Raw genomic sequence first — 26,958 nt, 5'->3', positions numbered from 1 at the left:
ATAATTATCACATTAGGCTGCATCACAGAAACCATAAGATAGTGTCTGTTTGTCACTCATAACAGTTTCACTTCTCTAGAATCTTCCCATATCATTAAAAATAAGTTCAGAAATTATTAAGAAGTTCCAACGAATGCTTTGCCTTAAACGGTAATTTCCGTCTTGCAGGACAAACAGCAGTACATTTTTGCATTACTGCAATAATCCTAAGAAAGCCATTTTCTTTGGAGGTCCAAGGCAATTTTGGGAAGCAACGCTTAACCCTCCATCTGTGGTGACATGAATTTGGGACCAAGCCAAAGGCTATACAACGAATAGCCTGATACTTTATTTTCTTTGCTTCACACAATAAGATCAGTAAAAGTTGAGCTTACCTACATTGTCAGGGCAGAAACAAATATGAGTTAATGTAGACTGGTAGCACACTAGCTGAAAATGACACTATCCACAACAGGAGAAATTATTCACTCATTGAGCAGCTTATATATACAATACATAAACATATATCATGTAGACCTGTAGCACACTAGCTGAAAATGATAGAAAGGACGCTATCCTCAGCAGGAGAAATAATTTACTCATTGACCAGCTAATATATACTCTCTGACTGACACTAATTCTGTACTCAAACATCCAAGCTAAGGCAGTTTCATGATTGACATTTGAATATGTTCCTACAGAGACAACGTGAACCCAAATGATGTCTTCGCATTCATCTTTCCTCATAACTGCAGGGTTAGACATATTGATATTTAGTGCTGCTTCTGTGATGCAGAGCAGCCATTTTGTGCCAGAGCACTTGCCACAAGGACTTCTAATTAGCCTGCCAGACTGGGAGGCGATAAAAAGGCCCAACAGAGCCGGGCCAGACAGCACGATAAACGTGCGTTGTGCTTCTTCAAGCAAGATCTGTCAGAACTTAAATGATTACGGTGAGTCGGGGCCTTGATTTACCAACCCCTGTAACTGTAAGAGCACTTATCATGTATGAATAGTAAAGCCATTTTCTAACTAGCAAGCACTATTAGCAAGTGGCAGGTTTGTTATCCAGAGCCAAAAGGAATTGGTCTTAATTCCCTTGTGCCCACGGAGACTTCAGGTGAAACTTCTGCAGCTTCTGTTATTGCACACATTTCCTTGGAAAATGTAATGTAAAAGCATGGAAACAACATCTGATCCAGGCCAAGCTGGGTTTATATAGAGGGCAGCGGGTCAGATTTAATACCATTCATATAATGAGGTAGTCTCTATAAAGAAAACTACTACATTTTGTTACATAAATAAACCTGACAAAGTCACATATTTTATATTTAGTTTTCATGAGCTCAGCAGACTGACTTATCTCTAGAATAACAGTATAGTGAAAATTAACAGGCAATGTTACAGTCATGCCTCACTTTCAGTTTCTAAGCAGTTCAGGCAAAGAAAAAGAAAATATGAATTATTTCTGTAAAGCTGAAAGGTCATTTCAGTAGAACTGTTTTACCACTTGCTTAGCCCGCATACCTGTTGAGAGGTCTGTTGGGACCACGGAAAGGGCCAGTCAACCCATCAGGCAACATTGGCGGCCTTCTGAGAGAAAACCGACTGGCTTTCCCCAGGAACCGCACTGAAGGGCCGGTCAACCCATCAGGCAACATTGGCGGCCTTCTGAGAGAAAACCGACTGGCATTCCCTCGGCACCGCACTGAAGGGCCGGTCAACCCATCAGGCAACATTGGCGGCCTTCTGAGAGAAAACCAACTGGCATTCCCTCTGCACCGCACTGAAGCTCACTTAGGGTGCCTCATGGGAACTGACAGCGCGTCTTAAGATCCCATGACCCGAATGCACTTATAACAGGAAACGTGTCTCAGCAGGTCAGGAGCCTTTCCCTCTGTGTCAAAGAGCCAGCCATGGCCAGCGCCGCACTCCCTGCAATATTCTGAGAGACGCCAACATCCTGTTGACACAGTTCCAGCACTAGCAGCCTATTGTGAAAACCTAACTGAGGACAGTGTCAAAACCTTAGCAGGCATGGTCTGTTTTGGGTGGTCTGTGGCATTTTAAGGTAAACCACAGCCGGTACCTATCACTGTGAGTAGGTGATGATAACTCGTGGAGTTTAATTCTGCAATCCAGAGATAAGTCTAACACAGGCCAGAGTTCATGATGAAAATGAATGCATTCAGCCAAACCAAATGCGGTCATTACAGTTATTAAGCACATATTTAAACCTTTACAAATATTTGGATTTTATTTATTTTATTTTCTGATTTTTAGTATTCTCCAAAGCAAAGAAAGTTAATATCTAAAATATGTAATATAATTACTCAGTTATCATTAAAGTACTATAAAGAAAGAAAAGATTGAATAAATGAATGAATGAATGAATGATATGCTCCTAAAGGAAAATGCAGGGTTATTGTTATAAATAAATTAAATAAAATAAAATAAAATGCACAATATAAATAGATAAAAATAAGAACAGGTTTAATGGAAAAGTCCAGTGTTCAAAGCAAGGTATTCAACAACGTACAGTTCCAGCAGTTTGTATTCGGGCATATGGGGTAGGTCTGTGCCTTCTAGCATGCCCGCCAAAACACCGGATGGGAATCAATCCACTGCATTAATGTCAAACAGCAGCAGCGGCATGCTGGTGGGTCAGCGGGTATCATGAATGACAGGCGGTTCCTGCTGTGGAAGCCTGCATTAATAGTTAACGACTTCATAGTAATACCAGGAAAACCAAGAAGAACAAGCGTTCCTTAGGCTGATGGTGGTCACTTCATTGTGGTACCAAAGTGCTGTTTAGTAATAGTACCCTGAGCTGCCTTCTTACCAACCCTCATTCATGTTACCTTGCAAACACTAAATGACTGTATGTAGACTATAAGCTTCTTGTTCCACAACATGCATTTTTTCATAGGCAGACACCCCTGCATACGCTCAAACTGAAGCACTTTCCCCTTCAGCAAACATCTATCAGTATCTTCTTACCATATTTCCTGTCCCTCCCCCAATCAGCAATTACCATTTTTTTTCATTTTCCGAAATCTATGTTAGTGCAGGTGCAGTTACCAAAGTTAAGGTAGTGCAGGTGGCGTTTGCTAGTGCCAAGACAGTTTGTTGTATATTGGTATTTGTTAATGCTTCTAATTTTTAAAACATAATACCTTTCCTGAAGGCTTACACATTACACTACATGAAAATGATACTTTCTGCAGACCCCCACCCAAATAAAGAGCATCCTATCGCCCAAATGTCAGGTGAGGTGGTAAAGGTAATCGTGAGGATGTTTTCAAACTCGAATTTGGTGTAGACCTCAGTTTATATATGGGGAAACCTAAAAGCTTCCGTTCATTGGCTCAGTTAACATAAAAAGAAGCCTGATAAGTTCCACTGAAATCAGTCTCAGTTTTTCCAAGGGAGATTTGGAGCACATGGCTAAAGTTACATTATACTATTACAGTTCAAAGACAAGTCGTGCAGCATGAAACAATACAGATGGGGAACTCAATAATGAACTTCACAAGGAGACCCACGCACCTGAGTACAGACGCTATGGAATAAATGCATTTAGTCTCCCACCGCAAGGAGAGAATTCAGCCATATCTTTTCCTGTAATATAACCCAACCCCAGGGACCATAATAAACATAAACTGTCTCTCTGCTTCTCTAGATGGATGAGGTCCTCTTAACAGTGACAGATAGTCTCAAAGCAGAAAGAAAGTAAAGAACGGTGTTAAAGAAGTCTTCCGATTATTGTCATGTAGATGAAAATATAACAGAATTTTCCAGGGCTGATGTTGGCAGCAGAGTTTAAGTGATGCAAGAGGCTAAGTGAGACACCTGTCATTTAGTGTCAAATATAAATGTCTCCGTCCGTTTGCAGGATGTTTGTAGCTCATTGGTATCGGGGTCCGTGCCCTGTACACCAACTCCAGAATCGCTTAGAGACAGAGGTGCCCATAATATGCATATGATACACATACTGCATACCTAATATAAGGAGTAACGCTTTTTAAATCCCAGTTTTAATTGTGAGGCTGTTGCTGGGGATTTGAAAGGTACGTTTGTCATGCTCATTGATATGTAAGGCGTTTGGAAATTCTTTGGCAGCTGACAATGGGATAACATTAAAAGAAAGTGTTGAAATCATCTGCTTAAAACCAGACAGATTTTAAAAGGACATGAAAGCTTGTTTCTGTGCAATATGCTGTTTGAATCGTTTGTCTGTGACTAATCATGGCCTAATCAGAGCAGGTTGATCATGGGAACAGATTCGACATCAGAAAACAGCAGATAATGGCACGTATCTCGCCTGGGGCAGTTTTCATTGTGCCAGTCCAGTCTAGTGTTCACTTCACTGCACAGCCTTTTGTTTGAATACATTTATCTGCAGATACACAAACATGTAGCTGCTTCCTCTCGGTCCTGGATGAATTTGTTCATGGCAGTCAATCTGGGCCAAGTGACCTAGATAGCTCAGCCCCAGCACGTGTTGCTGTGTGGGCCCATGTCACCCTGTGGGCCTGTGTCGCTGTGTGTTTCCCACTTAAGCATGTGACTGTAGGTACTGCTGTAAAAATCGGGAATCGGCATATGACACAGCCCGACCACAAACTGTATACAGTAGCAAATCTAAAACCACTTAATGGAATGGAACAAAAACAACAACAGGACGTTTGTGACCCACGTTCAAAAACCACTTTTGGACTTGCTGTGGTTTTTTTCTGCTAGTGTATTTCGTGAATTCTCTGGGGGTGTGTTTTGTGAATAAATATGTGGTTCGTAATGCTTTGAGGGATGGTCTCTGTTTCCATGTAGTTGCAATGATTTCAGTTGTTGCATCTTTGTGGTTTGTGAGTGACTGGCGTTGTGGAACTGCTTGGCTTACTGGAACCTAAGCCCCAAGGCTGCTTCTGTACGTTCAGAGGAGTTGCATGGAGCAGAGCTACACAGTGTCCTGTAAAGTCTGTGTCTGCTGAAGGTGACAAATCACCGCTTGGGAACATGAGGCATCAGTTCAGTACAGCTTCTCACAGAATTAATTTTCTTCCAGGTCACGATTGCAATTAAAACCATTTCTTTTGCATTTTTGAATATAATATACAGACGCTCCTCTGCTTACGAATGAGATACGTTCCGAACGGCCATTCGTAACTTGAAATGTTCGTAAGTCGTTATTCAACATCATTTTAAGGGTATACGCAGGTACAAAGAACTAGGATGCTGGAAGTACGCACACTACCCTGCTGCGCGGCGGGTATAGTGACCAGAAGTTGTACTGGGCGAAACTGGCGCGCAGAAAAAAAAATTGATGTTGCGGACAGGAAACGGGAGCCCAAGGAACACAATTTGGACTTATAGTCCTCTTCGTTCGTATGTAAGTTGAAAGTTCGTAAGTAGAGGAGCGTCTGTACTTCAAATTGTCTGCAGTGCATTTACATTTTGGGCTGTACGCTTCTGCAGTGCATCTACTTTAATTACAGTGTATCTTTCTCCCTTATTTATTATTCATCTATAGCTACTCCCAGGCGTGTTGGTTATGGCTGCCAACCATTGTATCCATTAAAATCGCAATGGCATTAGACTGTCTTTCCTGTATGCCTCTTTGTAATGTGTGCTCATGAGGTCAGTGTCCACTGACCCACTAAACAGAGCCTGTGCTGATAGTCTGCGAATATCTCACCAACGCCTCACAGATTGCACAGTGCAGTAATGAATTTAATCCCCAGCTGTGAGCTTTTACTCAGAAATGACCAGCAGCTTGTTACTCTCCCTGCCATCAACAATGACACCCTGCCACTCTCCTGCAAAAAGCCACCTTCCCGCTGCCTAAGTCGGGCCTTAGCCTTGGCTAGTGGGCCTTGGACACTCGTACTGGTGACTCGTTCACCTTTGTAGAAGGCTGTCTTTGGGATCCGGCACACCCAAACAGAGGTCCACGTCGCACTACACGCTGGCTGCTCTGTGCTGTTCCATGGGGAGATTAAGTGATAAGCTCAGGGCAGGTAAATCGGTAGTACCGGGGCGGGCGTACACGCTATGTCGAGTCTGTTTCAGTTGTTGCAAGGTACCGTCGGTTTGTCTTGCTGCAAACAGTCGCTGACACCCTCTGTTGCTCCTCCCTTCCGTGCTCCTAAGGCGTCGCTTTCTGGATAGTTAGAGGGCTGAAATTTTGCTCTTATGTAACAGGCCGTTGTGTGCCATCGAAGCCTCAGAGTCACTGGCGGCCATCGCTGTCCATCTGCTGCTTTTCGCTTCACTATCGCTTAACGTCCCTGTGATGCTCCCAGCCCACTACCCATCCGTTCACCTGCCAACATGCCGACCCCAGTTCCTGCTGCTCCCTGCACTCGTGCTCGCGGTCACACGCTCCTCGTTTCATCCTTGTTTTTGTCGATGCTTTATTACCCATGCCTGCCACCCCCCACTCCACTTCCCTGCCTTTTTGATAGCGGAATACCGATGCAGCTCTTCCCATTTAGCTCCTGCCACGGAGGCTATGGCTCAGTCAGCCCCGCGTATGGCACACCTGTGCACGCAGCAGCGCTGGACGCACAGCGGCTGTGTCTCCATGGGGTAACTTATGACGCTGACCCAGCGAGGCGTCGACGGTCTGACATGCACACTTGTACTGGCATGTAGCTATCAAAGTGCACACACAGTCCACACTTATCAAAAATGGCTGCGTTTTTAATCAGGAAGCAATCATTTTAACGCTTATTATCACAGGTTTGCCTATGCTGCCATGAATACAAAAATATCTGGCATTTCTGCCTCCAGTAACAATACACACTTAAGACCAGAAGCAGAATAATCAGGAAGTTCTTGTGCTAAGGGACAAAGTCATTCTACCAGATTTTTGGGGGAAAAAGATTTGGATTCCTCAGATAAATCATCTTCCCTTTGGAGAACTACTAGCATGTAGCAGGGAAGACAAAAGGAGATAGAATAAAGGTTGCCTTACTGTTTCAGTGGCCTCCGTCCATCTCTGGTGATATGTCGACACACATTTGCAAGGTTCACAGACGGAGTGTGCAGTCCTTGCTCAGTGCTGGTACAGCGACATCTTCATCCCTCTGTCTCTCTTTGGCGGTGAGTGTGCGTGCCTGAGCTCGCGTGTGTATGCGTGTCCCTGTATGTGTGTGTGTGTGTATGTGTGTGTGTGTGTGTGTGTGTGTGTGCGATACCGCCTTTGCGCCGTTCCCCCTTTCGTTAGCTTCAAGGCAGTCGGGGCACACTGCAGCGATGGGGGAGGAGTGTGTGTGTGCTCGTGTGCGTGCGTGTGAGCGCTTGAAAGATACGGAGGGAGGGGTGACTGAGGAAGCAGAGAAGGGAGAAAGAAAACAAGGACTCAAATTAAGAAAGAGATGGGTAAAGCAAGAGAAGAGCAGCGAGGAGGATCATGTGCTATCACTGTCCAGGAAAATAAAAAAAAAGAAAAATGAAATCCAGGTCTGTCCTTGAAAAAACAGGAAAATTAAATCCCCATAAAACAAGCGGAATAGTCCAAAATATTCCATAAGGAGCAGAACTCGTACATGTGCATACGGCCACAGCAGCAGAGCTGTCAGTCTGTCATTGTCCTGATATTTAGCGTTCTTACCAGGCAACGAGATGTGGGTTCACAAGGAGAGAGAAAGAGAGAGAGGGAAGGGGAGGGGCAGGGAGGGGAGGGGAGGTGAGGAGAGGGGAGGGGAGGGGAGGGGAGGGGAGGGAGCAGATGATGGCTGTGGATGAGAGAGTAGGTTGTAATGTAAGGTGCTGTTTCCGTGCCAACAGTGCCTGTGACGGGCACCACAGCAGCAATCAGGAAATTGCTCATCTTTTTCACGAACAGCTATAAACAGGAAAATGGAAACTTCACCTGCTCCCTCATCTTGTGATTATTTCGTAAACGGTGCAATATATAGGAACAGCAAGCACATATGTCCCTGTTGCAGGATTCATTTTAAAATGTGCTCCCCTCATTAACGCTGGGTCCTGGAGATGATGGGGCTCGTCTTTTAATGGCCTCACAGAGCCGCTCGAAGTATTTTATACAGTATTTTGAAGCAAGCAATTTAATTTAAGATTACTAACCAGTGGGACACTTTGTTTTGAAATATTCTTGTGAAACCAATCAAACAGCTCTTGCTATTTTTTTATGTTTGTAAGACTTTTTTCCCAGCAAAACTCACTCACTTCTCTATTTTGTAATGGCATTGGTTAATCTTTTGTTTCTGCAAAGTGTTGTGAAATTATTAGCAGTACTTTTTCATATTCAGTATTAACACTAATATTCTGTGCATTGCATTAATGCGTATGTTAACAGAAAAAAAATGTTACATTATGCTGTTGTAAAAAAGCAAACTTTTCTTAGCGTGAATAAAGCATTTGAACCTTACAGCTAAATTGATTTTGCAAGTTAAACCATTTCCTGCAAGATACCATCAGCGCCCAGGGTGATACATAAAAGAGAGCGATTGCGTTTCTCTGTGTGAGTGAATCATTAAGTCAAACCAATGTCTTGGCTTCTGTGAATACAGAGGGTTATTCGGTGTATACCAGTAACTTTTTAACATATTAATACTTATTGCTTGCATTCGTTTTTATACACCGTAGTCATAGTCACCCAGCTGCTTATATCAAAGAAATTCAGAAGGGACTTTCTCTCTGCACCAACTGGCAAAGAACTAATGTGTCGTTAGACCTTTCAATTTTATTTTCAGTTGTGACATTTAAGCACGCAACGGCCACACTAATGGAAGGGCAAGAAATCTGTTTTATTTTGAAACTGCATGTACAACCTAAAGGCGCAACCTTTGGAGCCTTCACACAATCCATAACTTCTAGTCAGTGCCATTGCTGACAGCATCTCATGGTGAAATAGCACAGTCGTAAATTGTAGGATACTGTTCATTACCAGTGAGACAGGTGGTGGGAGTCAGACAGCTTGAACCATCCTAAAAGTTGCTAGTGGGGCAGTGTGCAGCTCAGTGTGTTTTTGCGATTGGTCTCCATGTGCCAAAGGTCACCAGTTTAAATCCTGTAACTGGCTGAGTGATGGGCCCTTGAGCAAGGCCTTTAAAACCTAACTGCATCAGGGGCGCTGGCTGACCCTCCTTGCTTATCCTTAATTGTATGATGCTTTGGACAATAGCATCTGCTAAATATGTAAATATTGTGTCTGAGATGATGAAATAAGGAAGTGGGATCTTCCAAAAATGAATGTTGTGAAATTAAGCTGTAATCTTCTATATTGACCATCAGGCTCTTACTGTATTTTCTTTCAAGAAAAATACCTAGGCCCTCATTTATATAACATATTCTGTCAACTTTCTCTCTATATTTTGAATACATGGTATGAAGTTTCAAGTTCAAGTTTTAAAGTGTTATGGTCAAGGATAAATTATCCAATGGAATACTTACATTTATCCTGTAGACTAGGGACAATTAGAACATCAATAAATACTGACCTTCTGAAACTGGTTGTTATATTCTGGGTTAGGGGGGATCTGAAGCTTACGGGTGTAAGGCAGGGAATAACCCAGGATGGGGCATCAACCCATCACAGGCCATACTCACAATTTAGTAACTCCAATTAGTGTCAGCATGTTTTTGGACTTTGGGATCCTGAAGGAAACCCCATGATGACATGGGGAGAACATGCAAACTCAACACACATGGAGCCATGGCGGAGACCTGAACACTGCTTCCAGAGGTGTGAGACAACAGTGCTAACCGCTGTGCCCCAACCAATAAATATTAATGAACAATATATAACAAATATCACCACTGTAGACAACATACCACATACAAATTTGCAAAATTTAATTAAAATTAACTGATGAACTGAGGAAATAATTAATCCTTGGACATTAATTTAAAAGCATACTCTTTCTCTGGGCTCCATAAATGCATGATTACTCCCGCAAAGATGATGGTCCCTTTCAAATTTGCACACATTAACTTTAAAAATCTCCCTCTTACTCCCCCAGCCGCTGTCAGCATCCTGCCCCTCTAATCCCTAATCCTGTGAAAGCCTGTCAGACCAAAGAGGGCTGCTTTGATCAGGATTTTACATCTTGCAGGGTTACTCTGTTGGCAAATGCCGACCCAATAGCACTCGGAGGGCCTGAAAAGCCATCCCACGATGCATCCTACCCCCCAGGTTCGCTGAACTCCCCATGTGTTCCAGTACATATTCAGTAGAACTACCATTAACAGAATATTTAAAAAAACATTGTATCATATTATGGGGAGCCATTTGTTCATTTCTTCTGTCATACATTTGTTTCTTCTCCATATTAGAGAGAAAAACTATGTATGCATGAATTCTACTAAGATACACTGAACTCACACACCAACAAATCATCAAATGCACAAACACAATGCGGTACAGCTACATTTTTTAAATGCTCTGGGATCTGAGCATTTTTCCATAATATTTTTACCACTACTTAGTAGTCTGGTAGTACTTCTCACAGCCAGCCAGAGCACAGGTGCCCATGCCTCATGTTACTGAAGACTTAAACAGCAGATTTTTAGTGTAAGTCTTTGAGAAGTAATAAACAGCTCTGAAGCAGTCGTGCTTTTCTGTGTAACACTGTAATTTATCAGGGGCAGTCCACAGTTACCATAAGCAGCTGTCATTTCCTTCCTCCTGTCACATATTGCTGAGTCACACCTTACGGTCATTTCAGACAGAATGCATAACTGAGCCCACAACACTACAACCTTTAGAAAACCTGCATCCACCTGAAAGTTATGTGATGTTGTGCAATGCATGAGCATCAGACTTGTAGAACATACTTTAAAATGTAGTGAAACATACTTTAAATGAGTGCAGTTTGTGACAGCATAGAAATATGATGTCAACAACCTCACAACGTGCAGAACATCTTGGTGGATGAACACAGCATGTACGAAACATTAGTGATAAAGGCATGTAAATGAATCCCTATCGTTACTCTGATCATGCAGCACCTTATCTTTATGCTTGCCACATGACAGAAGTTTGAAGAATTTCACAACCTTACAATGAGCGAAGGCTGGGGAAGGGACGAGGTCTGTGGTGTTCAGTCTTAGAGTTCTATAGGAGCAGAGGTGGCAGGAAGACCCACGAGGCCCGGAACAGGAGTTCTGTTAGCTGCAGTGGCTCCAGTGACATGCATGCTGTAGTTGTGTGTTTCTAGAATCTGTGTGCCGACAGCTTCATTCTGTTGTTAATGAACAAAGTTAAATTCATGTTGATCAGTCTGATGGTATTTAATGGTATTCAGACAGCCAACTTTAAATGATCTGCTTAGGCTTAGTGGTGCAGTGGTTAGCACTGTTGCCTCACACCTCTGGGACCAGGGTTTGAGTTTCTGCCATGGCTCTATGTGTGCGGAGATTGTATGTTCACCCCATGTCATTATGGGGTGTCCTCTAGATAATCTGGTTTCCCCCTATGGACAATAGTTACCAAATTGTCCATAGGTGGGAATGGTGTGTGAGTTCCCTGTTTTGTTCTTATAGGCTCTGGACCCCCTGCCACCCTGAATAGGACATGTGATTATAGAAGAGGAATAAATGGATCAGGCCCATTACTTTTTCAATCCTGAATTTTGCAAAATGATTACCTTGCTTTTCTTCAGTACACTGTATCCCACAAATAATATTAAACTCAACAAGAAAAATACACACACAAAAGTGAAAATCAGACAGATGTCAATCATTTTTTAAAAGGTACACTACAAAAATTTCCCCTAACTAACAGGCAACAGAATAGGTCCAAAATGGGCCTCTGACAGTACCTCCATTAACCATTAACTACTCTTCATATTAAACCTATTGGGAGAGAACAAAATATTTGTTTTCTTACATGTTTAGTTAGGACATCATGCTAAATAGAAATCCATAAAATGAAACTGATTGCTTTCTTGCAGTCACGGACATATACTGAATATCCATCCATCCATCATCTACCGCTTTTCCGGGTCAGGTCATGGGGGCAGCAGTCTAAGCAGGGAAACCCAGACTTCCTTCTCCTTGGCCACTTTGTCCAGCTCCTCTGGGGGAATCCCGAGGTATTCCCAGGCCAACCAGGAGTCATAGTCTCTCCAGCGTGTCCTGGATCTTCCACGGGGCCTCCTCCCAGTAGGACATGCCCAGAACATAATCTGTGACAAAGGCCAACCCTGGCGGAGTCCAACCCTCACTGGAAACAAGTCCAACTTACTTCCGACAATGCAGACCAAGCTCTGACACCGGTCGTACAGGGACCGAACAGCCCCTATGAGGTAGCCAGGCACCCCATACTCCCAGAGCACTCCCCACAGGACACCTTGAGGGACGCGGTCAAATGCCTTCTCCAAGTCCACAAAGTACATGTAGACTGGTTGGGCAAACTCCCACACACCCTCCAGGACACTGCTGAGAGTATAGAGCTGGTCCACTGTTCCACAGCCAGGGCAAAAACCACACTGCTCCTCCTGAATCTGAGATTCGACAATCCAACGGACCCTCCACTCCAGCACCCTGAATAGACCTTCCCGGGGAGGCTGAGGAGTGTGTTCCCCCTATAGTTGAAACACACCCTCCGGTCCCCCTTCTTGAAGAGAGGGACCACCAACCCGGTCTGCCAATCCAGAGGCACCACCCCCGATGTCCACATGATGTCACAGATGCGTGTCAACCAGGACAGCCCTGCAACATCCAGAGCCTTGAGGAACTCCGGGCAGATCTCATCCACCCCCGTGGCCCGGCCACCAAGGAGCTCTTTAACCACCTCAGTGACCTCCGCCCCAGAGATAGATGAGTCCACCCCCAAGTCCCCAGACTCTGCTTCCTCATTGGAAGGCGTGTCAGTGGGATTGAAGAGATCTTCAAAGTACTCCTTCCACCAACCCACAACATCCTAAGCTGTGGTCACAGCTTACCATAAACAGTGTTGATGCTGCACCGCTTTCCCACCCTGAGCCGCCAGATGGTGGACCAGAATCTCCTCAAAGCCGTCTGGAAGTCATTCTCCATGGCCTCGCCAAACTCCTCCCATACCCGAGTTTTTGCCTCAGCAACCGCTGAAGCCATGTTCCACTTGGCCTGCCGGTACTCATCAGCTGCCTCTGGAGTCCCACAGGCCAAAAAAGCCCGATAGGACTCCTTCTTCAGCTTGACGGCATCCCTCACTGCCGGATGTCCTCCAACGGGTTTGGGGATTGCTGCTACGACAGGCACCAACCACCTTACAGCCACAGCTCCAGTCAGCCGCCTCCACAATGGAGGCGCGGAACATGGCCCATTCGGACTCAATGTTCCCCGCCTCCCCCAGGACATGGGCAAAGTTCTGCTGAAGGTAGGAGTTCCATGTCCCTAGAGCCAGCTTCTGTAGCCGAAGATCGGACCGCCAATTAAGGTCCCCGCCTTCGGCCACTGCCCACTGCACCCGACCCCTTTGGCCCCTCCTACAGGTGAAGAGCCCATTGGAGGGGGGACCCATGTGCCTTCTTTGGGCTGTGCCCGACCAGGCCCCATGGGTGCAGGCCTGGCCACCAGGTGCTCACAATTGAGCCCCACCTCCAGGCCTGGCTCCAGGGAGGGGGCCCAGTGACCCACGTCCAGGCGAGGGAAAAAGTGGATTTATGTTATACTGAACAGGCATAAATAATTTAGCTGTGGACTTTTGGGCACATTGAACATATAAGAGCTGTCAAAATGTAAGCTTTCTTAATTTTCTAGCGGTATGATTCTTACAGTCAAACAGCTGATGTCACATGATCAGGGAAGTGATCGGGGGGTTGTGCTTTATTTTCAGCATAAGCTAATTTACTACATTTCTGCAGGACATAGAACCTAGGCTGTTAGATAAATAAGAGTGAAGTATATTACTACGACTATTCTAAGCAGCTAATCTAATCTATGACAGCAAGCTAATCTAAATGCCGTAGACATGCTATATCATGCTGTATGGTGCTGCATAAGTGTTATGGCCTGCTCGTGCCGATCCTCCCGTGTGCCACACCCCTCATCTACCTCGTGTGGAATCCCCGTCTTACCATCATGCTTCCCCGGTCCGTGCCCCGGCGTTTATGATAATAAGCTTGAAGTGGTGCTATGTTTGATTTATCCAGCATTGTGTTTCCTCCAGAATGAAACTACAGCCTGCTGATTTGGCTGATCTTCATGACCAGGTCAAGTTGGGGAGCATGCACTGGTACAGCCCGTTGCCACATCCACCACAAGGCGAAACACCTTGGGATCCTGGTTAGCGACCCCCCTCAGGCCAACATGCGGTACAGTTCCACCCTCCCAAAACGGCTGCCTATCTGCTGCAGCCAGGTGTTTCGTGGGTGTCCCTTTGGCCTGGTCCAACAATGTGGGTCCTTAGCAATGAGGATCCTGCGAGCCAGATCACCCTCAGGGAATCACGTCACATGACCATAGCGCTGTAACTGAGGCTTCTTCACCATGCAGGTAATGTGCCTCTTTTGGAACTCCCTAAGCAACCGCTTGTCAACACGAAATCAAACCAGCGGTACCCAAGGATTTTTCGAAGAGACATAGTACCATAGGAGTCCAGTCTTTGTCTCAGGTCACTGGTCAGAATTCACAAAGTGGGCACTCCTGTAGACCCTGCAGTTCTGTGGGAGCCTCCAACATCTGCCCACAAGGATGTGATCGATCTCCTTCACTGCACCACCAGTACTGGAGTACCAAGTCGAACAATGTGGCTCAGGGCACTGGAATCGGGATCCAGTGACACGCAGCCCCTGACCTTTTACAAAGTCAAGGAACATGGAGCCACTCTCCAAACCCATGGGGACCAACACAATCTTCATAGCCAGCACATTCAGTGCCAGTGGGTGCATTGAAGTCACCCATGACCAGAGGAGTGTTACCTCGTGGGCACCCATCAACCACCAAGTGAAGTTGAGAGTAAAATGTCTCCCTCAACGAGACATCACTCACTGTGATCGGGGCATACACTGAGACAACAGACAAGACACCCAAGGAGTACCTTAGCCTGAGCGTCATAATACGCTCGTTGAAAGGAGTGACATCAGACACCATCGAGAGGAGCTGGTCCGCCACAGCAACAGTTACTCCCTGAGTATGGTAGCCATCAGACCAACCAGACCAAAAGTAGGTATACTCACCTGGCTACTCCCTGGTCTGTGTACCTCAGAGAGTGCAGCCACTGAAATGCAGAGTTTAGCTCCTCCGACAGCAGAGGAAGATGGTCATCATGCTAGAGAGACAAGACATTCCACGTGCCTACCAGGATGGGCCCCCTCAGATTAGGACCCGAGTGCTGGGCAACACCTCAGCACCACACCAGTCCTTCAGAGAGCAGAAAAGCATCCTGATTGCTTTGTCCACAGCTGTGTGAAGTTTTTACGGTGGCTGGAATGCCAATCTCACCACCATCAGGTGGGGCACATCATAAAACAAGCCACTGAGATTACCATTAATTTTAGATCACATTGATATGAAGTAACCTTACATAAGATTTAACCCAAAAAACTGGCCTCTCCACTCTCTGCTTTGAAAGAGCTTCTTTGTCAGAACTGCAACGTCACTTCTGAAATTCAAATTAAAATTAGCATTCACAGCGTTTCTCCAGTGTTAGGATGGCTGCCACTGTCATGTGAATGCTGCCAGCAGCTGCATCCAACATGAAAGCACATTCACACCCCGTCCACGACGCAGCTGTGTGTGTGCGCAGAGCAGCCCTCAGGCTGTGCCAACAAGATGTGTACCATTCTGACAGATCTGCTGTTTCGCCCTCCCCCAGCTCAGCCCTCCATTTCCTGAGATCACACCGGTGTTGGGACTGATCACATAACTTGACATTATCGGAAGTTACATGTCCCTGATGTGCTATTTTTTAATGTGTCTGACTACCTATTTGCCCTCTTAAAACTCTACTAAGTTCTATATCCTGATATGTCAGACCTATTCATAACATGTCTTACAGGACTAAGAATGTGAAAGACCTGTGGTCTTCCATCTTCTCAGCTAAAGTTCCTATAAACAAGGGCTCTGTGTCGGGTTAATGTTCTCATACACGAGAGCTACATCATCTGAGCTAATGTTTCTATAAACAGCCGACTGCGATTCTCGGGTTTAATTGTGAAAGCAATATCCCTACACACACTCAATCAAACGGCATGGCCTGCACCTAACAACTCACAGAATCATAGCCCGTTTACATTCCTCAGCTCATCAACATTTATCAGAAACTCACATCTCTGAATCAGAATTTTCTCTTATTCCAATTTTCCACTCATCATCCATCACTAGAGGGATGCTCCTCAGCAGGATTAATTTGATTTCAGTCAGAGAAGAACTACAGAAAATAGAGATCTTCTAGGAACTCAAAACAAAGACCCATCATAACTCTTTGCATAGTGCACTGACACAGAGAACCCTATACCCCTCAATGACCAGATCCCTGATTTTTGTATATCATGCTGACTTTGTTTGAGTTCCAATGCTGCTACTAATCCATAATGTACAACACACCCACTAATATGATGTAACTCTCCATAACTGACTCATGGCACAACCCACTTTAAGACCTTCTGAGACAGTATAACTTTTGAGCAGTATAGGAGATTGAACAGTTCCCAGTCTGCCTGTTGTACAAACAGATTCTGATGAATACTTCATCAACTTGGGCCACTTCTGCTCATAGCAGATGAACCCACTCAATGTTTCTTATTGAGCTTGTGAAGGTTTCATGCTGAGCTCAACCAACTTTAAAAGCCATGTGCTTTAAAAGTGGAGTTAGGGAGCAATCAAAATTCAAAATAAAACAACATGACGAATGTGTGCTATTCAATTAAATCTTTGAAAATGTCATACCATACATATTTTTATGTATGGATTAAATATTGTTCTTGCCAGTATAATTTAGAAATATTATGATGCTAAGAGGCAGGCTACATAAATAGTGGTTTTAAAGATAACATTGAGCATAATATGCATTTCAAATCATACAGGATTCTTTTTAAATTAAACTGATCGACTTGAGGTTTTAAATCACAAGGAAATCTATTCTGTTATTCACTAGACCAGGTCACCAACCTTTTTGAGACTGAGAGCTACTTCACGGGTACTGAGCCATGCGAAGGGCTACCAGTTTGAGAAACACTTCTTCTTAAATAACAAATTTGCTCAGTTTACTTTTAGTTATATATTATTACTAATGATTAATGATACTCATCTATGTGAAGACACTGATCACATTTATGATTTTATCAACAATGACTTAACAAGGTGGGAAACAGATAATATCAATATTCAACACTTTATTTATATTAATCTCAGCAATTGTTTACATTTTCAAATGATCATTTCTATAACATTTTATAGGAAATCACCATGTCCCATTTTCACTTACCACCGACAAACCCTTTTAACAAATCATGAACTATGTTACACCACATTTGAACAAGTTATCAATTATGTGTTTAACAAAAAACTTTCAGAATTTTTAAGAACTCATCACATTTTGAACTAATGAACAAATCTGCAGTATTTTAAATAAAAAATATTATATCTGTTACATTTCATGAACACGCTTTTGACTTTTGAATTAAACACAGTTTTTCAATATTTGAATTCGACTTTGCCATGGCACTGCCATGTTGTGAATGACAACATCTGGTATCTGTTTCTTTGTCAGTGGGAAAACTGGCATTGCATGCTGTTCACCAGTGTATTGTAATCTGGTGTGTAACTTGACACTGCAACTATGAGTGAGTCCTGCAGATGTGCATCAGAGAAGCGTGTTCTGTGTTTGTTCTCAATGAAGTTTATGTCAGAAAACGCTGATTCACAGAGATAGGTTGAACCAAACAAGCTGGCAACCTTCATAGCTGCTGTACATACACCACTGTACTTTTCTGTCAACAAGGCACCAAAAGTTTTGTGCAGCCTGGTAAGCTTTGAGGTGGAGGTCATTTTGCAATGTTACAATTTCGATCATAGCATTTCGATCATAAATGCATAGGAAAAGTACTTTTAAGGTCATCGGCTAATTTTTATGGTCGAATGTGATTTTTCATTCCATCAGAATTTATTTGGGTATCAATGCTCCATAATTTTATTCAAATGATGTGCCCAAACAGATCAGACAGTTAATTTCTTAAACCACCATGGTAGAGACAAACTCACACGTGCTTTCTCATCTTGAGTGACAACTGTGATATATTAGCTCCAGATACAGTTGTCCGGTAAATAAATGTATAGTTACAGGGGTCTTCTGGGCAGGTCAGTAGTCTAAGCTAGATAGTATGTGTATATACCATTACTGATTTCAGTAAAAGAAGACCATTGAAAAGCTTTCAGATTAAAGTTTACTATTATAAAAGCGTATATTCCATGGTCTGGTGGAATCTAGTCCATGGTGGATCGATTGGTAATTTCATAAGTTTAACCAGGTTGATTTTTTTGTATGTGAGCAGAGTACAGGGTTGTAAAAAAAATAAAATATATAGTTTATTTTTGGAAATAAACAAACTCTTCAATGTTCTGTGGCCCGACCCTAAAATTTGTTCCTGCTTTTTTCCCTCAGGATTAGACTGCTGCAGTATTCAAAGACTGTAATACTCAAAGACTGCAACTTTTCTGAATTCAGTAGCATGGGTCAGCACTGTAAGAATATAGATTGATCGCTCTCCTGGGGTTTACCTACTGCAAGTTCATTCAAAAGCTGTTACTTTAGTACTCCTATCCCAAATATGCAAATGCTAAATAGACTTGTTGCAGTATGTCTATGAGAGCAGCAGGACTAGAGAGGATTTAAAAACTAAGAAACCAAATTTGTGCTGGATTAAACTCACAGACAATCTGCACTATGGTGCCCTTAGGAAAGATGCTTCGAATTCTTGGGTAAATATCAAGGAAACAACTGCAAATCAGGAATATTATATACTAAATCATGCATTTAACAGCCTCCTTTGTAGCATTACAATGATTCGTTGGTGTTTTATCTTCTCTCTCCATTCAGCTCTTAGCCAGTTCACTATGGACTCTTCTGCTAAGTGTACTTGACCCTGGGCTCTTACATCCAGTCTCATTCTTTTTCTTTTTTCCTGCCCATGAGTTTTCCTTCACCTCCCTGGTCCTGCATTGCTCTTTGGAGGACTGAAAAATGTTTCTTTCCAGAGACAAATCAGGGTTTTGTTAGAAACCCAGAATATAATTTACTTCCGTTCCACTGGTATTTGATATACAGTACCAGTCAAAGTTTGGACATCCCAAGCAGCCTATAAAGGAGAGTGATAGAGTGTCACATGACCTGGCCACCTGACCAAAACACAGTGGAAGTGGTTTTGGAGGAGTTTGACCAGAGAGTAAAGGAATAGTGGCCAATTAGTCCTCAGCATATGTGGGAACCCCTTCAGCACAGCTGGAAAAGCATCCCAGGAGGCCACCTCATGAAACTGGCATAAAGGAGAAAGTAGGGTTAGCCAGTACCTGGAGCATTTGGGGTTAAGGGCCTGGCTCAAGAACCCAATGATGGGATCACTCTGCCCACCCAGGATTTGAACCGACATGAGTCCCAACCCATACAGCTGCCTCCTCAGCAATTTTTTTTTTTTTGGGCAGTGCATAATCTGTCTTTATATGTTTATAATTATTCTTAAATGTAAAGAATAGTACAAATAACCCTTTTTATGACTGATAATGTATATTTTAAAGTCTTTCAGTTCTTAAACTTTTTTGATTCAGTCAGCTTCACATAATGTTTTCCGCTTCACACTAACTGTTGCTGTCTATAGTATATATTTACTATGGTGTGACCCTAAGAGGCAGCAGAAAGGTGACAGTCAAAAGTAACAGCTCTAACCTCATTTGATACCTCTGGAACATCCAAAAAGCTTCCTCTTATTTCAGTTTTGTACAAACAATAAATATATTTGTTTCTGATACTTTCTTGTATCTGAAGCTTTTTTTTCTCACTCCCAAGCAATTACATAAAAAGGCATTGTCTTCAAGTCAGTGGAAAAATTGTTGCTTGAAAGGTTTCACACTGTTTGTCATTTTTCTTGCAAACATAATGTAATGCCGTCATCCTCTGTTTACTGGGATTCATTTTCATTTCATGTGGCACTTTGTGAAGGTTTTCCATTACATGGCAGCTACCTGTCAAGCATAATGAAGCATTCAGGGAATTTTCTGGCTTCCCCCTCACCCATCTGTCTGTGGGCTCTATCTACGACAGGCGCAAACTGTCTGCTGTCTCTGGGTCTGGTGCAAAGACTAGTGGTGAAGCTCTCCAAGCAGGAGGAGGAAGAGGAGGAGGAGATCCAGGGCCTGATCCTGGCCACACTCAGCAGCTGTGTGCGTGTGGAAGCCAAGCCTACCTTGGCCACCAATGGAGTCCCCATCCTGCACAACCTGCTTTCTCACCCATCATCCAGCATTCGCTGTGCTGCAGCTCGTGTCATGGTGGCCATCAGGTGGGCAGCAATGCACACACACGCACACACATGCACACACACACACACAAGCACACACACATACATGCACACACACACGCACACACATGCACACGCACACACACATGCACACACGCACACACACATGCACATGCACACACACATGCACGCACACACACACACACACACACACAGAGTCGTGTAATCATATCTTTTTGGGGACCGCTCATTCATTTCTATGGGAAACATTTTAATGCTAGCTATAACAATCTTAACCCCTACCCAGCCCTAACCATAACCATAAGCAACATACAAGAGTTTTTGCATTTTTAGTTTTTTCATTGCAGTCAAGGATTTTTATAAGTTAACTGGTCTCCATAAGATAAAAAAAAAAAAAAAAACGGGTATTCATCACGTTGTGGGGACATTTGGTCCCCACAAGGTAAGGTATTCCTGGACCACAAACACACACACACCTGTACATGCACATGACAGCATTGACAGTCTGCCTAACTGGCAAAAAAACAACACTTGCATTCTCATACAAGCACTTCAGTAGTCTTTCACTGAATACTCACAAACAGAGGTGGGGATTTTAAGTCCAGAGAGTACAAATCCAGACCAAGATTTTGTTTCAACCAACCAGCATAAAAAATCACAGTCACAGAGAACTCAACTGGTTGGTTGAAACTAAATTTTGGTCTGGGTTTGTACTCTCTGGACTTAAAATCCCCACCTCTGCTCACAAGCAGCCTTAAGAGAGCAGAGTGTACGTTTAACAAGAAAATGAGCAATGAAGTGTAATAAGGGAACAGTACATCTTGTGACCTCTGGAATGTTCCTTGGAGGAGCAGGTGGAGCTTAAATCTGTGAATGTATAAACATGCATACATATGTTCTGCTGTTTGTAATGGATGTTGTAATTGTGGCTAGCAGAGAGGACATGGAAAAAATCGAAACTTGATGCAGATCTGTCTTCCTACCGTATTCTGCTATCCAAATTCTCTTCGGATGTGACTGCAGCTAAAACTGCCTTTTATAAGGAAAAACTAGAGCTATCCTCACATGATCCTCGTAAACTCCATAATATCTTTTCATCACTACTCAACCCTCCAACTCCTGCTCCATCCTCCCTGACTGCTGAAGACTTTGCCAACTTCTTTGACGAAAGGATTGGTGAAATCTGCCAGACATTCTCTCCCTCCCCATCCACTACACTACACACCCAGGATTTCCCTTCCCCCTCACTGGCCCAGTTTTCCAGTCTTACGGCTGATGAGATCATGAAAGTCATCTCATCTTACAACCCTACCACCTGCCCACTGGATCCAATCCCTTCCACATTGCTCCAGACAATCTCTCTGGACCTTCTCCCCTTCATCACCACTATCATTAATGGCTCCATAACTTCCGGTCATGTACCAACAGCATTCAAAATAGCCAGGGTCATTCCCATCTTGAAAAAACCCACTCTAAATCCCTCGGACACTTGCAACTACCGACCAGTATCGCTTCTTTCCTTCCTTTCAAAAATCCTCGAACGCACAGTCTACAACCAGCTCTCTCTTTACCTCTCTCAAAACAACCTACAGGATCCTAATCAGTCTGGCTTCAAAGCAGCTCACTCCACAGAGACTGCCCTCTTAGCGGTCACTGAGAAGCTGCATGCTGCTATGTCAGCCAAACTGTCATAAATGTTGTCATAAATCTTTTTTTGTGGATAACTTCCCTAAGTGATTTTGGAACGATGAGAGCAATTGTAGGTAATGCTTTCCATTTAAATATGTATCGTCTCACCGAAATCATAGAAAAAAGTTCAGAAACCTCAGTTTTTGAAAAAAATATCTAGAGACAGTCAGTTTTTATGAGGTGGGTATGGTGACATGATCCTGCTGAGTACATTAATAATGCATATGTTAATCTGCTGGAGTCATTTCCAGGTTTAATGTATTCAGTGGAATTCTCTTAATGCACTTATGGAAGTGCTTGCTTTGGGTTCAGTCACCACATAGGGGTATTCATTTAACTGTCTGATGGATCAGTCTCCATTACTTTGCAGGCAGCTCACCCCTTGGTTCCATGAGCCTCTGCAGCCAAACAGACACATCCTACTGAAATCGGCTTTCTTTGTCTGTACATAATGCACTGTAAAAGTGGTCAGCCAAAGTGAACCAAAAAAAGTATAAATAACTTGTATATATGTTTTGATAATGTATGAGAACATCACAAAAGTAGGTGTCTCACCATAGCTCTATGAACTGGATGGAGGCATTAGTGTTAGATAATTGATGCTACAAGGAGACATTGATGCTTTCTGTTTAGAAGCACATGTTCAAGACTAAGGCAGGATGAACCGAAGGCTATCGAGTGTTTGGTGACTATGGTAGATATGATGGATGTGCCTGTCTTTCTGGAAGTGTCTCCCGTGAAGGGAAGGACATGCTGTGTGAGGAAGAGGTTCTCCCAGTCTTGGTCAAATTACTGTGCGACAGTGACCCGGGGGTCAAAGCTAATGCTGCTGGCACCATTATGAACACAGCGGTCATCACAAAAGGTATGTAGCCGAAGAGGGGGAATCTGGAAATGCCTGTACAGAGGAAGAGAGCACAGCTGGCAGAGGAAGCGTCATATTACCTGTTAGCATTATAATTACTGCTATTGTGGAGGTATACATTCAGATATACATTATATGTTATGCTGAATATCAGTATAACTGTGACTTGATTGTTTTATAAGGCAATTTAACATGATGCCTTTTATGCTCACAGCCTTGGATTTGGTACTATATCTACTATATAAATATATTATATAAACAAAAGTAGTATTAGCAAGGTCATGTCTCTGTTACAGGAATTGCACTTCAGTCCTTCACTTTTCACTTCACTTCACTTTTGACCCGTCTCTTTTGTCTTGTTTGCCATTGGGTTGCCATTTCCTTATGCCCATTTTTGGTCCTGTCCAGGGAAGTATCAGGCCCTAAAATCTGGCGCCATCCCCCCACTGTTGGCCCTGGTGACCAGTGAGGATACAGCTGTATGCGCAAACGCGCTGCGGGCCCTCACTGTCCTGGCCGAGGTACCGTCTGCTCGCCAGAAGCTCCTGGAGCATGTGCCCCTGCTAGAGACACGGTTGAGCCATCCTGTTGCCATCATCCAGCGGGCGGCCGCCACAGCCATCCGTGTCATCACCTGGCTTCCCTAGAGGTGCTGAGGGGAGCGCAGCATGTGGACACCTTCTATGGCAGGCTCACACTGGGAGACTATCCAGCCCTGGTATGCACTCACCCACACTCACCCTCTCTCACCCGCACTCACCCTCTCTCACCCGCACTCACTCTCTCTCACCCTCACTCACCCTCTCTCACCCGCACTCACCCTCTCTCACCCGCACTCACCCTCACTCACCCGCACTCACCCTCACTCACCCGCACTCACCCTCACTCACCCGCACTCACCCTCACTCACCCGCACTAACCCTTACTCACCCGCACTCACCATCACTCACCCGCACTCACCCTCACTCACCCGCACTCATCCGCACTCACCCTCACTCACCCGCACTCACCCACACTCACCCACCAGGTAGCAGAATCTGAATTAAGCTGACATGCTAAGTGCTGGTCCTGCTCTCTGTTCCTTAAACTAGTTGCCAATTAATTTATGATTTTGTTGCATTATTTAGCCTGTTCAAGTTTATTATATTTTAATGGACCTGTGGAAAGTTGTAGAAAGTGAAGCTTACAGAAGAAACAATAAGACGATAACTGTTTGTCATTCAAAGTTTACTTCAAATTTGTGATTCATAACCCTATTCCAGATCGTCTCACCGTGCATGCAATCCACTTCTGTGTCTACTGGTATTATGTTTCATAACTATCATTTAACTATCATTATTAAGTACCATAACTGGCTTTTAAATTTTTTTTTTAGTTATGTAGCAACACTTAGGTGAAAACACTTGATTCAGTGACCACAGTCTTGCTAGAAAAGCCATTAGTCTACTTTTTTCCTTGACTACTTCCAATCCAGAGAACACTAATGGGTAAAAAAACATCACCTAAATATTGGTGTAGAACAATGTATAGCTCCATGCAGATGTCACTGTAGAAACTGTACACCAGTGTGGCCTACACACACAGAAATTGGGAAAGATACATCTGTATTTTGTGCAGTGGGTAGCACTGTTGTTTCATACCTCCCTAGCTGGGGGTATGAGTTCTGCCACCACTCTTTGTATCTGGATTTTGCATGTTGTCCCTCTGTTATGGAGATTTGCTTTGGCCTCTCTGGTTTCCTCTTGCTGTCCACAAGCATGCTGTTAGTCTAACTGGTCTCTCTAAATTGCCCTGTGCTGCTTGGGATAGGCTCCTGGTGACCCCCTGCTGGATGAGCAGCTGGAAGATAAATGGATATACATGTGTACTTGGAACTAAAATATGTCAATCAACCCATCTTCCATAATGTTATCCAGTACAGGGTTGTGTTAAGCCTGCAATCTATTCCAGGAAATAAATGGCTCAAAGAAAGGGAAAGGGGGCAAGTCTGTCACAGGGCACGCAATCACATCAATATGGGCAATTTAGAGACGTCAGTTCAACTAACAGCATAACTGTAGCATTAATACTAATATGTTTATCTGTATTTACGAAGATTGGAGGGGAATAGGTGAAATAGGTTAAACTTTTTGTGAACATAGCAATGAATGTAACTTAACATGACAATAATAATAATAATGCATTATAAAATACAGACTATTTATATCTGAAGGAATTTTGAGAGTTTTGTGATAATACATACACATCTGTGTTTTGTCAGTGTACGTTATTTTAAATTATGGGGTCACTAATATTGTGTTGATGACTAATGGAGCTGTGAATGTGGAGAAACAAGTAAGAACTCTACAGTATGTTATTTCTGTTACCATACCATCTAAATCTATTTAATGTTAAGTAGATGATTATCTTTTCAACTTTCAAAGACAATATTTAATTAAAAAAATAAATAAACCTTATTAAAACAAAACACCAGTTGGACCCTATGACACCAGTAACTGAACAATTTTTTGTAATTTACAAAATGGCAAAATTAACATGCAAAGTATTAACAAAAATCTACTTTCTGTATTTATTACTTTTTGAGTGTTCTGATCATTTATGACATTACCATTTATCTTTGTGCAGTATGTAATAATGTAATACTGAGATATTGTGCAATACCAGTGACTGTAATACCAGTGACAATACGAATAAAATGTAAGATTTTTTTTAATCTTCGCCCAGGTTACACATGTGTGGAGTTCGCATGTTTTCCCCGTGTCGGCATGGGGTTTCCTGCGGGTAGTCCGATTTCCCCCCACAGTCCAAAAACATGCTGAGGCTGATTGGAGTTACCAAGTAGTAAAAATAAACAGTTTTGTATAATTTCATAAGTTAAAGATTGATTTTAAATGCTAAAATTTGTTTGCGTGACAAGCTGTTTTACAGGTAATATAATAAAAAAAAATTAAATTGGCTGTAGGTGTCATGCTTATTACATGAAATTATGTAATGAATGAAAACTGCACGCTAACCAAACACATAAACAAAACGCTTCTTCAGAGTTGTGCTTCTTTTACTCTGTAATGGTACAAGAAAATACAGTACCATTACTTTGCCATTACCTTCAGTCAGTTACTCTAAGCAGATTGTTACACCTTATGGTCTCCAATGATTTGATCTGGTATTACTCATCAGTATAGTTCATATTTATAATTGAAATCAATACACCAGTAACAAAACTATATGAAATCTATTCAAAAGAATATTGTAAATCATTACATGAATTTCTCCACGTGGGATGAAAAGAGATATGGCGCTCTATGTGAGTTACGTCAGAAACTGAACATATGCAGGCTTTTTCTGACCGCCAGCTCTGCAGAACACACAGGAGTGCTTTGGCACTGAAAAAGGTGAACTGGGCAGCAAAATACCCTATACAACAGTCTCAGCAGGGCCACCATTAATTAGCTTAAACAGTGTCAACATTTGCTTTAGGAGTACAAGTGGTGCTGCCAGTAGTGCAGAAAGGCCTTAAATAGGGGCAACAGTCACCCTTGTCTATTATAGTATTTGTTACATTCATTTTTAATGGATCTATTGTTGTTGGTATACAAATTTTTTAAACCATTTAGTTTTAATAAAAAGTGGAGGACAGTGGTTTTATTTTGTTTAAACTATTTTTGGTTGCTGTAATAACTTACAATTGTCTAAGACAAACTATTTTTGACTCCAATGCCTTAGTGGCATTTAATGATTAATAATATAATGAATAAATGATGACATAAATAAACAGGCAGAAAGGATTTTGAAAAATGGAAGGTGGCTTGAACATCGACTCAGCGAAACCAAAGTCGCCACAAGGGGGGAGTAAAGTGGAAACAGTCAGATAGATTTGTCACCATGACAAAATAACAGGAATGTATGAATTTTAACAAACACTGGAATTAAAGATGCTCAATTTATGCATTATGTTTTTAACATAAATTAGTTAAACAGTCACTAAGACTGATTCCATTT

The 26,958-nt window shown here is 42.9% G+C and overlaps 2 protein-coding genes across 4 annotated transcripts in view; one reads left to right on the top strand and one right to left on the bottom strand.

The window, feature by feature from the left end:
- The window catches only part of LOC111855447 (guanine nucleotide-binding protein G(z) subunit alpha), a 28,639-nt gene extending 21,031 nt beyond the window's left edge, over positions 1-7,608 (bottom strand). The window contains exon 1 of one of the 2 annotated variants that reach the window (XM_023834467.2): positions 6,956-7,608. The gene's annotated coding sequence lies outside the window, so the exon portion shown is untranslated. The remainder of the gene's footprint in view (positions 1-6,955) is intronic. The other variant, XM_023834466.2, reaches the window with a different exon arrangement.
- Positions 1-25,881, top strand: part of rsph14 (radial spoke head 14 homolog) — a 50,970-nt gene extending 25,089 nt beyond the window's left edge. Inside the window, exons 4-6 of one of the 2 annotated variants that reach the window (XM_023834468.2) lie at positions 20,189-20,426; positions 22,823-22,959; positions 23,368-25,881. In XM_023834468.2, the coding sequence (XP_023690236.1) occupies positions 20,189-20,426; positions 22,823-22,959; positions 23,368-23,606 (614 nt within the window). In that variant the 3' untranslated portion in view covers positions 23,607-25,881. Of the gene's footprint in view, positions 1-20,188; positions 22,960-23,367 lie in introns of those variants that run through there. The other variant, XM_072702974.1, reaches the window with a different exon arrangement.
- The last annotated feature ends 1,077 nt before the right edge of the window (positions 25,882-26,958 follow it).

The sequence above is a fragment of the Paramormyrops kingsleyae genome, chromosome 2 (assembly GCF_048594095.1).
Source record: "Paramormyrops kingsleyae isolate MSU_618 chromosome 2, PKINGS_0.4, whole genome shotgun sequence".
Lineage (NCBI taxonomy): Eukaryota > Metazoa > Chordata > Actinopteri > Osteoglossiformes > Mormyridae > Paramormyrops > Paramormyrops kingsleyae.
Note: the sequence above shows the minus strand (reverse complement) of the source record. Positions and strands in the feature narration are given on the sequence as shown.